Source organism: Delphinapterus leucas, chromosome 20, assembly GCF_059928025.1.
Source record: "Delphinapterus leucas isolate spDelLeu-1000000601 "Yukka" chromosome 20, BTC_Dleu_Yukka2, whole genome shotgun sequence".
In the NCBI taxonomy this organism is placed as follows: domain Eukaryota; kingdom Metazoa; phylum Chordata; class Mammalia; order Artiodactyla; family Monodontidae; genus Delphinapterus; species Delphinapterus leucas.
The window spans coordinates 5,957,940-5,970,931 of record NC_143148.1 but is presented as its reverse complement, the minus strand read 5'-3'; the positions used below and the strand labels follow the sequence as shown (position 1 = coordinate 5,970,931).

The window sequence follows — 12,992 nt, the reverse complement described above, 5'->3', positions numbered from 1 at the left end:
TCAAGTCCAAGGCCTCGTTTGCCAATCGCCTTTGGCTTTCCACATCTTCTCTCGACCCCGTAGAAATGAAAGCGTTGCTGGAGATCGAGGATTAAGCACACGTAAAGTGGTAAGGTTTCTACTAAAGATGAGGATTTTGCCCTTCCTGCAAGTTTACTGCGTGTGTGCATACACACACTTGTAAATATTTCCTTTCAGAGTTGTTCTAGCACAAGTAAAATAACATCTCTATTACCCCAATTCTATTCTCCAACGATAACGTTTGTTAAATTTTCCATATAGTTCCTTTTAGTCTTCATTTTTCTATGCTTGATTTTCACAATTCCAATAAACTGCCGAAATTTTAGTACAATTTGCCTCATCATTTAATTTCCTATCATAAACATTACTAATAAATATATCATAAATTTTTTTTCTGTAAGAGTTGTTTTTTAAGAATTTCTACAGATACCAAGAGAAAAACCTGTTCCATTAATGACTGGAATCACTCAATATGTGCATTCATTTAGATAGAATTTAAATGCTTAAATATTCATTTATCACTTCTGAGAACAGGTTATGATTCTGCATTTACATAAGGGTGTGGTTCCCTGTCCCTCATCTACATTTCCTGTAAATATTTTAGTAAGCATATAATTAGAGTTCTACTCATAGCTTTTTTCTAATAACAGCTTTTTTTTTATTCATACACCATACAATTCATCCACTTAAAGCATACAATTCAGTGGTTTTTTATTGTAATCACATTCCTTGAACTCGTTTTATATAATGCATGTTTTTATACTTTTACTAAATGTGTATATATCCACAAATAGTAATCTTTGTTGTATATGCCTTAATTTTTTTCTTGGTTTTCCTTTGTTTGTTTCTTTCACATAATGACGATTAGTGAAGATGGTTCAATGACTTTAAACAGGTCCATGAGCACACATGGTTTCCAAGGAATAGCTGTCCAGGTCCTCACCTTTTATATGTTCTCTTTCCAAAAACTGGTCTGTGATAATTCCCCTGCCGCGGGGGCATCGTGTTGTGCTGGTTCTCCTTTCCCATCTCCCCTTTCACATTCACCCCACTTCCACTTCACAGAAGGAAGAAACAGTACCCACACATTCACAATCTTCTATTTTATTGCTCCAGGGTGTAATAGCCTCTGGGACCCCAAATAAAGGAACAGATGGCTTTGAAATCAGGTGGGTGACGGTGGCAGTGACAACATCTGGGTCCAGAGGAAATTTACACTCAAAGTGAATTTATTTTTCAGCTCACAGGTCGTGGTTCCTGGAGCAAGATACATCATGTGATGTGAGAAGGTTTCACGACCTGGATATCATCATTTGTGGGGACATCACTGCCTGGAGACTAAGATTTCTAACCAGAAATTTAGGGCAGTTCAAGAAGAGGCTCAGGAGACATCCTAGCTTTGGCTGTTTCCCAATAACAGATGAAAATGATCAAGGACCAGGTGATTTTTGGTTTGTCTTATTCTTTCCTTCATTCTGTGATTGATTTCTGGGGGGACTTTAAAATGCAATTGAATTCAATAGAAATAACAAATTGGAAAACTAGAATTTGTGCAGAAATAAATTTAGATTTAAATTCAACATCAAGGCAAAGTAGCATCAGAAATATATTGTTTGTGGGACCTACACTAAATGACTAATGTTGGAATATCTTCTGTGATTGGAGTATCCAGTGGGTTACATGCACTGTCGACTCATGTCTAATAGCTCTGACGGTCATCACAGCCAGAGACTCCTGATGATGATGGGATAGACATTGACTCTGAGGAGAAAGCTGACCAGTTCCTCAGAGGATGTCACTGTATATTTCATGGCACTCAGGTCTTGGGACTTTTCAAATGGTTCATCCTAGAGGTGATATGGCAGACAGTGTCCTTAACTACAACCTTCTCATAAATGAAAAGCTGGTTCTCCAGAGATCCCTTTGGAAATAGACCAAGAAAACTCAGCGGGCACAGTGCTTCATGGGACCATAGCAAGGTGACCCATGGACCCAACCTTGTAGTGGTCAGGGTTAGCTTGGGAGTAAAACCTAGATGACATAAGAAAATGGAAGGGTGGCATGACTTTCCAAGGTCCCGTATGAACAGGTGATCAAACAGGTGTTTGAGTACAGATTTGGCAGGAGGGACTTGAAAGTATCTGTGTCTGGTAAAGTTGTTGCGATCTCAGGGTTTGCTTTAGAACTTCCTGCTATTAAACATAGAAAACAAACTTATGGTTACCAAAGAGGAAAGGGGCAAGGGGAGATAAATTAGGAATTTGGGATTAACAGATACACACTACTATATATAAAATACATGAACAATAAGGACCCACTCTGTAGCACAGGGAACTATATTCAATATCTTATAATAACCTATAATGGAAAAGAATCTGCAAAAGAATAGACATATTCAATATATATATGTATAACTGAATCACTTTGCTGTACATCTGAGACACTGTAAATCAATGATACTTAAATTTAAAAAAAAAAGAACTTCCAGCTATTGAAGGTAGTCCACTTCCCCTCTCTGTGTTCAAAGCCAAGTCCTACTGCTTCATCTTTCATTACCTTTAAAAAATTTCATAATACAAATATGCGTGAATACATTTGTAAAACTCCAGTGATGACAAAGTACATCTAGTGAAAAAGTAAGAGTCCTCTTCCTACGCTTCTTTCCTAATCCCCTGGTGTCGCTTAACAAATGTGCAAGAGTGTGTACTTCCAGTCACTGAGCTGTGTGTACATCTGTGTCTGTATGGATGTTTGTGGGTGCATCTAACTCAGCTCTTAGGTCTTTGGGTAGTGCCTTTCCATTACTGTATTTACTTTTTCATAAACTGAGCTGGGAATGTGAGACCTCACTTTATCCTCTATATTTATTATTCTCTCTTTTATATTTTCCATCATTTTGTCCTTGTGCTGCATTTTGAGTAATTTCTTCATATCTACCTTCCTGTTTATTATCTCTTCAATGTATCTGATATGTTGTGAACCTGACTAGAAATGTAAATATAAATAATGTACCTATGTATATATGTACTTGTGTGTTTTTTGAAGGATGCTATTTATTTTCTTACTTTGAATAATGTTCTTTACTAGTCTCTCATTCTTTTAATATGTTTTAGAAAGGTGTTTTTATTCTTCCTAACATACAAAACATACTTAATATGTTGTATCTTATTATTATTATTTTTTTCCTGTGGTATGCGGGGCCTCTCACTGTTGTGGCCTCTCCCGTTGCGGAGCACAGGCTCCGAACGCGCAGGCTCAGTGGCCATGACTCATGGGCCCAGCCGCTCCACGGCATGTGGGATCTTCCCGGACCCGGGCACGAACCCGTGTCCCCTGCATCAGCAGGCGGACTCTCAACCACTGCGCCACCAGGGAAGCCCCCCGTTGTATCTTTTAATTATAGCGTCTGGAGTTTCTTCATGGTTGATTCTGATAATGGTTATGAAGATTCCTGGTGAATGTAGGAATATGTTTTGTTTGTCCCGATGTCATTAGAATATACTTAATACCTGGCAAATATGTACTCGCTACAAAAATATATATGTATATATATATATATACAGCAAATGTTTTAAATATATATTGTATATGTTTCTAGTTTAGCAAGAGGATTAATGACTACTTATCACAGAAACTTCTGATTTGCTGAATGATGGTTGACTGTATAATTACAGAATATTTTGCAATACATAAGTTAGAACATGGATAGATTTTGCTTCTATGACAATGTAGTTTTAAAAAATCAGGGGCATTCCCTGGTGGTCCAGTGGTTAGGACTTGGCACTTTCACTGCCAGTCACCTGGGTTCAACCCCTGATCAGGGAACTAAGATCCCCCAAGCCTCGCAGCACAGCCAAATTTTTTAAAAAATTAAAAAATAAATAAAAATCAAAGCACCTCCGTATATAGATGTAGCCTAAATGGTGAAAAAGAGCAGAACAACTTCCTTCACTTGCCTTCCATTTCAGTAACGAGAGAAACACTCATATTAAACAGGACCGTGTTGTTACAGGGATCACTGACACTGGAGGATGTGGCCGTGGACTTCACGTGGGAGGAGTGGCAGCTCCTGGCCCCTGCTCAGAAGGACCTGTACCGGGACGTGATGCTGGAGAACTATAGCAACCTGCTGTCCATTGGTGAGAACAGCTCCCCTTGGTCCCTCAGAGTCCCCAGTCAGTGGCCTCTCTTTCTTCAGCTTCTGAAAGTTTTGCAGTGTCCATGGTGCCCTGAAGTGGTAGATGAGTCTCAGTTCCTTCTCTGGCCCCAGACTAGAGTATAACGTGCCCTCTCCTGAGAGATGAGCCTTTCCTTTGCTGAGCCGCAAATTGCATAGTTCGTAAAATGTAACATTCTTCCATGTTGGCAGACCACAGCCCAATTCAAGAGTCTGTCTCTCTGTCGTTTCCCACGAACAGGGTATCAAGCCAGCAAGCCGGATGCTCTCTCCAGATTGGAACGAGGAGAACCGTGGCCAGTAGAAGATGAAATCCACAGTCAAATCTGTCCAGGTGAGTAAGAGAACCAGCATTGAGCGGCCAAAGGAGTCATATTCTAATCATTCAGAGATATCACAGCTGTGTATGTCTGAGGACATGGAAGCATAGCCTCCACCGAAGAGCTCTTTTTCTTTTAGTGGTGTCGAGGAACATATCTCTTCTAGGATTTGATCCCTATTTATTTCACCTGGGTCTTGATTTTTTATTTTTCCTCTAAGTTTCTTCTTAGAATTCTCAAATCTTAGAATTCTCAAATCTTCCCATCCTTCTTCCCCCAGCACTGTATCACTACCTGTTCCTTCTACTTGTCTTGCTATGAAATTCAACCTTCCACACCTCTCTCTAAACAGAGATGTTTTGATTTCAGTGCTGTCTTCTGACAATTGCACCTTCTTGCCCCTTTGGATAATAATTGATTTCCATTCCTAACGTTCACGCCATCTTTGGAGGTTAGGATTTCAACGTATAAATTGTGGGAGGAACATAAACGTTCAGTCTCTAGTACCTTCTGTTTCTTTCTTCATATATTCTGGCTGTGCTCGAGAAACCTCAGTCCTCCTCTTGTGTTTCTTCTTTGTTCTCACACCACTGCCACACTCACGGCACTTCTGACACCAGCAATTCTCTGTGACACCAGCTAAGTGTCCTACAGTTTAACTAAATTCTGACACTGTCTGCCTGGAGAAAGCATGAGATCCCACAGGTTAAGGGCTCCATCACACAAGACTTCCCTGACCTCCACTTCAGATGCCAAACACAAGTCCATATTGTTACCTGTGCTTCTGACCAACTGGCTGTAGACCGGAGCTTCCCAAGACTCCCTCCTCCTCAGGTTCAATTCATTTGCTAGAGTGGCACACAGAACTCAGAGAAACATTTTACTTACTAGATCACCAGTTTGTTATGAAAGGATTTAAGTCAGGAAAAGCCAGGTGGAAGAGATGCACAGGGTACGGGGAAGGAGCGTGGAGCTTCCATGGCCTCTCTGGGTGTGATGCTCTCCCAACACCTCCTTCTGTTCAGCCATCTGTAGGCTCTCTGAACCCCGTAATTTTTAAAGGAGGCCTTATCGCCCTGGGCATGACTGATCATTAACTTCATTTCCAGCCCTTCCAGCAAATGCAGCCATGTGTGAGGGGGCTACGTTGTGCTCTTGGCAGCTAGGAATTTAGCTTAGGCCCCCTCATCTTACATCCTTTAGGAAAGGGAATGTCTCTGTAAGATGCCTTAAAGCAGCTATATCAGCGATGTGGGTAGGTCCCTTGGGTGAATCGCATTCCATGAAGACAAAATAGCAAGGTCAGTAGCCTGAGGCAGGAGCATGTTTTAGGAATCTGGAGGAAGCCTGTGTGAGTACAGTGGAGTGAGTGAGATGGACAGTGGATGGAGAAAGTACGGAGATGACGGCAGTGAGGTAGTAGGTGGAGTTTGGAGTAGACAGGTCATGTAGGACCTTTCAGGGCCACTTCAAGGACTTGATTTTTTTGTTTGTTTTTTTAAGATTTTTTTGATGTGGATCATTTTTAAAGTCGTTATTGAATTTGTTACAATATCGCTCCTGTTTTATGTTTTGGTTTTTTGGCTGCAAGGCATCTGTGATGTTAGCTCACCGACCAGGGATTGAACCCACACGCCCTGCATTGGAAGGCGAAGTCTTAAAGCACTGGACTGCCAGGGAAGTCCATGATTTTTTTTTTAATTAATTAATTTTTTTGACTGCACCGTGCAGCTTGCAAGATCTCAGTTTCCCAACCAGGGACTGAACCTGGGCCACAGCAGTGAGAGCCCCGAATCCTAACCAGCAGGCCACCAGGGAACTCCCAAGGACTTCATTTTTTAAAAACAATCAAATGAGAAAACAGTAGGGCATAATATAATTTATATTTTAAATGATCACTTTGTGGGACTTCCCTGGTGGTCCAGTGGTTAAGACTCCATACTTCTACTGCAGGGGGTGCAGGTTCGATCCTTGGTCGGGGAACTAAGATCCCACGTGCTGCGTGGTGCGGCCAAAAGAAAAAAAAAAGATCACTTCGATATGGGAAAAGAATCTGAAAGAGAATATATATATATATATATATATAACTGAATCACTTTGCTGTACACCTGAAACTAACACAACATTGTAAATCAACTATACCCCCAATATAAAATAAAACATTTAAAAAATAAAATAAAATGATCACTTTGACTACTTTGTAGAAGGGAAGTTGAAGCCTGAAATCCAGTCAGTGTAGCCCATTGCTGTAGTATAAGACAGAATGCTTGTCTTCAACCTGGGTAGAGGGGGTGAGGGTTAGTGAGCTTGGAAATATATTTATAAAGGAGAGAAGGCATTTCCTATTGAAGTAGATAATGGGTTGAAAGAAAAATACAACTGAAGGATGACGCTAAGGTTCTTGGCATGAGTCTGGGGAAGAGTGGAGTCGCCATTTCTGAGATGAAGAAGGTGTATGGAGAAGGAGATGTGGGTTGAGAAATCAGGAGTTTTGTTTTGGCCATTGTAATTTAGACGTGTTTGTTCACATCACCTTGGATGCAAATGCTCTGTTGCATTTGGATCTACCCAAGGATTTAGGACTAGAGTTAGAAATGTGGACAGATTGAGATCTCCTATGGGATGAGTACAGATTAAGAAGAGACTTGGATTAAAAAAAAAATTGTGGGCACTATACTCAATGTTTTGTAATAACCTATAAGGGAAAATAATCTGAAAAAGAATATGTATATATATAAAAATAAGGAGGATTCATATAGATAAATATATTTATATAAGTAAATTTATATAACTATAACTAAATATGTAACTAAATATATTTACAGAAATGAACTTATATAAATATATAAATAAATATAATAATAGAAATTATATAAATATGTAAATAAATATAGTTATAGAAATAAATTTATATAAATATATTTATAGAAGTAAATTTATATAAATATATAAATAAATATATTTATAGAAATCCTATACTAAGGATTTATATATATATATATATATATATATATATATATATATAAAACTGAATCCCTTTGCTGTACACCTGAAACTAGCACAATGTTGGAAATCAACTATACTTCAATACAAAAATAATAAAAAATTAAAATTGAAAAATAAAAACAGTAGAACTGAAAAAAATTGCTATATGTATACAAACATCAAATCATTATGTTGTACACCTGAAACTAATATAATGTCGTATGTCAATTATACCTTGATTTGAAAAAAAAGAAAGGAAGAAAGATTCTTTTGAGTAGAGATTACATACATGCAAGGTAGAATTAAAAAAAAAAAAAAAAAAGAAGAGCCTTGGACCACTAGCAGCCCGGAAGATGAGGATTTGTGAAATGCATGGTTTCCTAATACATGTACTAGGACCTCTTATTTTCAGAGTGTGTATTTTTGGTAGATTTGGGGTGGACGGCCTGGACTAGTCTATACATAATGTTGTAAGCAGGCCCTCTTGAACCTACTTGGTGAACCACAGACTTAATGTGTGCTAGAGGAGATTAGTGAGAAATAAATCAGTACATTCTAGGAGTAAGATTTTAGTAACAAACAGAGGATAAATCTGCAGGTAATATGTGGAAGTTCCTCTTTTGAATGCAGCATCTTTGCTATAGTTCGGGGTTATGTGAACTAAATTGTCTAAATGAACAGTAAAGGTGGGGACTACTTTAGAAATGTAGGGGAAACAGAGCTTACAGTGACATAGAATGATAGCGTGATATATAGGAGGCATATCTGGGATTTGAGTAAAGATGAGGAAGGGCAAGTAATGAAGGTGTGAATTTGGAAATGTGCAAGGCCTTGAGGAACTTGGTCAAAAGATTGGCCTGAAGCCACTTGAAGGCCAGTTTTAGAAGGTATTTGTAGAGGAATGAGTAGAGTGTGGACATGGATAAATGGAGTAAAAGTTGGTAATGTAACTTTTATTTCCAGGCTGTTCTGGACTTTGTTAGTATAGTTGACCCTTGAACAGCATGAGTTTGAACTGCATGGGTCCACTTATATGTGGATTTTTTTCAGTGACTACATACTGTAGTATTACACAATCCAAGGTTGGTTGAATCCTCAGATGCACAACCTTGGATACAGGGGGCCGACTATAAAGTTATACCTGGATTTTTGACCACATGGAGGGCCTGTACCCCTATCCCCCGCCTTGTTCAACCGTCACCTGTAATTGAGGTATAGTGGTGGCATTGTGAATTTGATCTGTATTATCCTTGGATATGTAGTCTTTCTTTTGAACTGGGTGGCAGCAGTGTGAGCTATAGTTAAGTACATCCAGTAGTTCTAAGCCAAATGGCAGGCAAAACTGTCAAGAGTCTTGGTCCAGGATCAGAAGTGTGATCCTTTAGGACCCCTTAAGTGGTAGAAACCAAGATGGGTATGCAGACTTTTGAAAGAAAATGCTATTAATGGCAGGATGTGGGTTTAGGGATCACTACAATGAAATGGGAACAATTTAAATGTTCCATATATACAAGTACAAAGGGTGAATGAAAAAGATGCCAGTTCCCTAGTATGATATTGTAATATAAGATATATATGTACTTGGTCTTTGGCCTGGTTTCTGGCATAGAGCTCCTAAAAGTCTTGTAGCTTCCTGAGTATAGGATCACTTATTTCCTTTATTAGTATTGGTATAGTCAATGTTTGGTGCTCCTCCATGGGCTTTTTAAAACCCAAAGTCTTAATGTTATAATAATTGTAAACTTGGTCACACGCCTTCATCTATTGATACTTTCAGTCTACACATTTTCCATCCTGTCCTCTATCCTTATATATATAATATTTATATACAAATGATTCCCACATTGTTATCTCCTTTCCCACATGGTTAAGACCTTTCTCAGGATCTTCATAGCCAATTGAATTCTTCATGTCTGTTTTGGATATCCAAAACCCACCTGGAGTTGATATGCTTTGAAATGCACGCTTGATTTCCCCACATTGTGAACCTCAATAATAGTCTCCATCTCATTAAAAACCACTACTCACCTATCCAGTGGCCTAGGTCACATAATTAGGAATAATACTTGATTCCTTGCATTTAAGGATTTATGCATGTATGAATGTGTCCCACAGCATTTGGAAAAAAATATCCCTCTGTCTTCTGTGGTCTGGTGCTCATAATAACTTGATTTTATTTTACTATCAGCATAATTTATAAGGTTACAATTACAAAGCAGCCAAATCTCTATTTGCTCATTTTGAATGCTCTAACCTCGTTTATGCCCTGTTTTTACCTTTTATTTTCTTTGTTTACATTATTGTATTTTACCCTTGTCCAAGTGATAACAAACATATATTGGAGTTTCTTTTTTTTTTTTTTAGTGGAAGTATAGTTGATTTACACTGTTGTGTTAATTTCTGCTGTACAGCAAAGTGATTCAGATATATATATATATATACACACACACACACACACACACACACACACGTTCTTTTTCATATTGTTTTCCATTGTGGTTTATAACAGCATATTGAATATACTTCCCTGTGCTATACAATAGGACCTTGTTGTTTATCCATCCTATATATAATAGTTTGCATCAGCTAATCCCAAACTCCCAATCCATCCCTCCACCACCCACCTCCCTTTTGGCAACCACAAGTCTGTTCCCTATGTCTGTGAGTCTGTTTCTGTTTCATAGATAAGTTCATTTGTGTCATATTTTAGATTCCACATATAAGTTATATCATATGGTACTTGTCTTTCTCTTTCTGACCTACTTCACTTAGTATGATCATCTCTGGGTCCATCCATGTTGCTGCAAATAGCATTATTTCATTCTTTTTTATGGCTGAGTAGTATTCCATTGTATACATGTACCACATCTTGTTTATTCATTCATCTGTCAATGGACATTTAGGTTGTTTCCATGTCTTGGCTATTCTGAACAGTGCTGCTATGAACACAGTGTGCATATATCTTTTTGAATTATAGTTTTGTCTGGATATATGCCTGGGAGTGGGATTGCTGGATCATATGGCAGCTCTATTTTAAGGAGCCTCCATACTGTTTTCCAGGGTGGCTGCACCAATTTACATTCCCACCAATGGTGTAGGAGGGTTCCCTTTTCTACTTGGAGTTTCTTTAGATATATTTTTTTAATGCTTTTCTATTTTTTTTAATTAATTTATTTTATTTATTTATTTCTGGCTGCACTGGGTCTTTGTTGCTTCATACGGGCTTTCTCTAGTTGTGATGAGCAGGGGATACTCTTCGTTGGGGTGCGAGGGCTTCTCCTTGCAGTGGCTTCTCTTGTTGCGGAGCATGGGCTCTAGAGCGCAGGCTCAGTAGTTGTGGCACATGGGTTCAGTAGTTGTGGCTCACGGGCTCTAGAGCACAGGCTCAGTAGTTGTGGCTCACGGGCTGTAGCGTGCAGGTTCAGTAGTTGTGGCACACGGGCTTAGTTGCTCCGCGGCATGTGGGATCTTCCCGGACCAGTGCTCGAACCTGTGTCCCCTGCATTGGCAGGCAGATTCTTAACCACTGCGCCACCAGGGAAGCCCTGGAGTTTCTTTAAACTGAAGTCATAGTGTTGTCCATAAAGGGCCAGCCTACACAAAGGCGTTTGTTAAGTAGTTTCACTCTGTACCAAGCTATGGGAAGACTCATTCTTCTCTTCTTTCCTAGAAATGAGGAAAGATGACTGTCTTCTGCAGGAGGACTTGCAAAATCAAAGATGTCCAAAAAGAATGGAACAATATCACGAACATAATGCACTTGGAAACATTGTTCATCAGAGCAAAAGTAACTTTCCTTTAAGGCAAAATCATGATATGTTGGACTTTCATGGGAAAACACTGAAATCAAATTTAAGTTTAGTCAACCAGAACAGAAGCTATGGAGTAAAGAACCCTCTTGGAGATGGGGAATCCTTCCTCCATGCAAAGCATGAGCAATTTCATAGTGAAATGAAATTTACTGAATGTGGAAGTTCTATGAACACAAATTCACAGTTCATTAAGCATCTAGGAACTCAGAAGATAAATAAACCCCACTTATGCACTGAATGTGGGAAAGCTTTCATCAAGAAGTCCCGCCTCATCGATCATCAGAGAGTGCACACAGGAGAAAAACCTCATGGATGCAGTATATGTGGGAAAGCCTTCTCCAGAAAGTCCAGGCTCACTGAACACCAGAAAACCCATATAGGAGAGAAACGGTATACATGCACTGAATGTGACAAAGCCTTCCCCAAGAAATCACGGCTGCTTATTCATCAGAAAACTCATACAGGAGAAAAACCCTACATATGCGAGGAATGTGGAAAAGGCTTCATCAAGAAGTCTCGGCTCATTAATCATCAGAGAGTTCATACAGGAGAGAAACCTCATGGGTGCAGTCTATGCAACAAAGCATTCTCCAGGAAGTCCCGGCTCATCGAACATCAGAGAACTCATACGGGAGAAAAACCATATGAATGCACTGAATGTGACAAAGCCTTCCGCTGGAAATCACAGCTTAATGCACACCAGAAAACTCATACAGGAGAGAAATCATATATATGCAGTGATTGTGGAAAAGCCTTCATTCAGAAGGGCAATCTCATTGTGCATCAGCGAACTCACACTGGAGAGAAACCCTATATGTGCAATGAATGTGGAAAAGGCTTCATCCAGAAGGGCAATCTCCTCATACATCAACGAACTCACACTGGAGAGAAACCCTATGTATGCACTGAATGTGGGAAAGGCTTCAGCCAGAAAACATGCCTCATCTCACATCAGAGATTTCACACTGGAAAGACTCCCTTTGTATGTACCGAATGTGGAAAATCGTGTTCACACAAGTCTGGCCTCATTAACCATCAGAGAATTCACACAGGAGAGAAACCCTACGCATGCAGTGACTGTGGGAAAGCCTTCAGGGATAAGTCATGCCTCAATAGACATCGGAGAACTCATACAGGAGAAAGACCCTATGGATGCACTGACTGTGGGAAAGCCTTCTCCCACTTGTCATGCCTCGTGTACCACAAAGGGATGCTGCATGCAAGAGAGAAACGTGGAGATTCAGTCAAGTTGGAAAATCCTTTCTCAGAGAGTCCCAGCTCATCACGTTCGAGTGATATCATACAGGGGAAAAACCCTGTTAATGTGGTGAGCGTGCACACACCTTCTGTGGCAGCTGAGACTCCATTCCACAGTGATGGGTTCCTAGCAGATAGGAATGTAGTAGCCCTTGTGGGACAGCCAGGTGCCACAGGTGCAGTGTCAGCAGATAATAGCATTTGCACAGAAGAAAAACCTAATGAATGCAGTGAGTGTGGTAGCACCTTCAGTGATCAATTATGTCATATTTTACATCACAGAAAACACACAGAAATAAACTGTGATACAGTGAAGGTGGAAAACCCTTGAATAAAACCTTCTAGATCATCCTGTGGCTGGCAAGTGTATACTGAGACAAACAGTATAAACACAGAGACTGGGAAAGCCTTTAGTGGAAA

At 39.6% G+C, this 12,992-nt stretch overlaps 1 protein-coding gene across 1 annotated transcript; it reads left to right on the top strand.

The window, feature by feature from the left end:
* The first annotated feature begins 1,306 nt into the window (after nt 1-1,306).
* On the top strand, nt 1,307-12,736 carry LOC111181071 (uncharacterized). The gene is given in 5 exon segments (XM_022586119.3): nt 1,307-1,462; nt 4,034-4,160; nt 4,440-4,532; nt 11,174-12,537; nt 12,540-12,736. Coding segments are annotated over 5 exon segments (1,677 nt in total). The 5' UTR covers nt 1,307-1,441; the 3' UTR covers nt 12,612-12,736.
* The last annotated feature ends 256 nt before the right edge of the window (nt 12,737-12,992 follow it).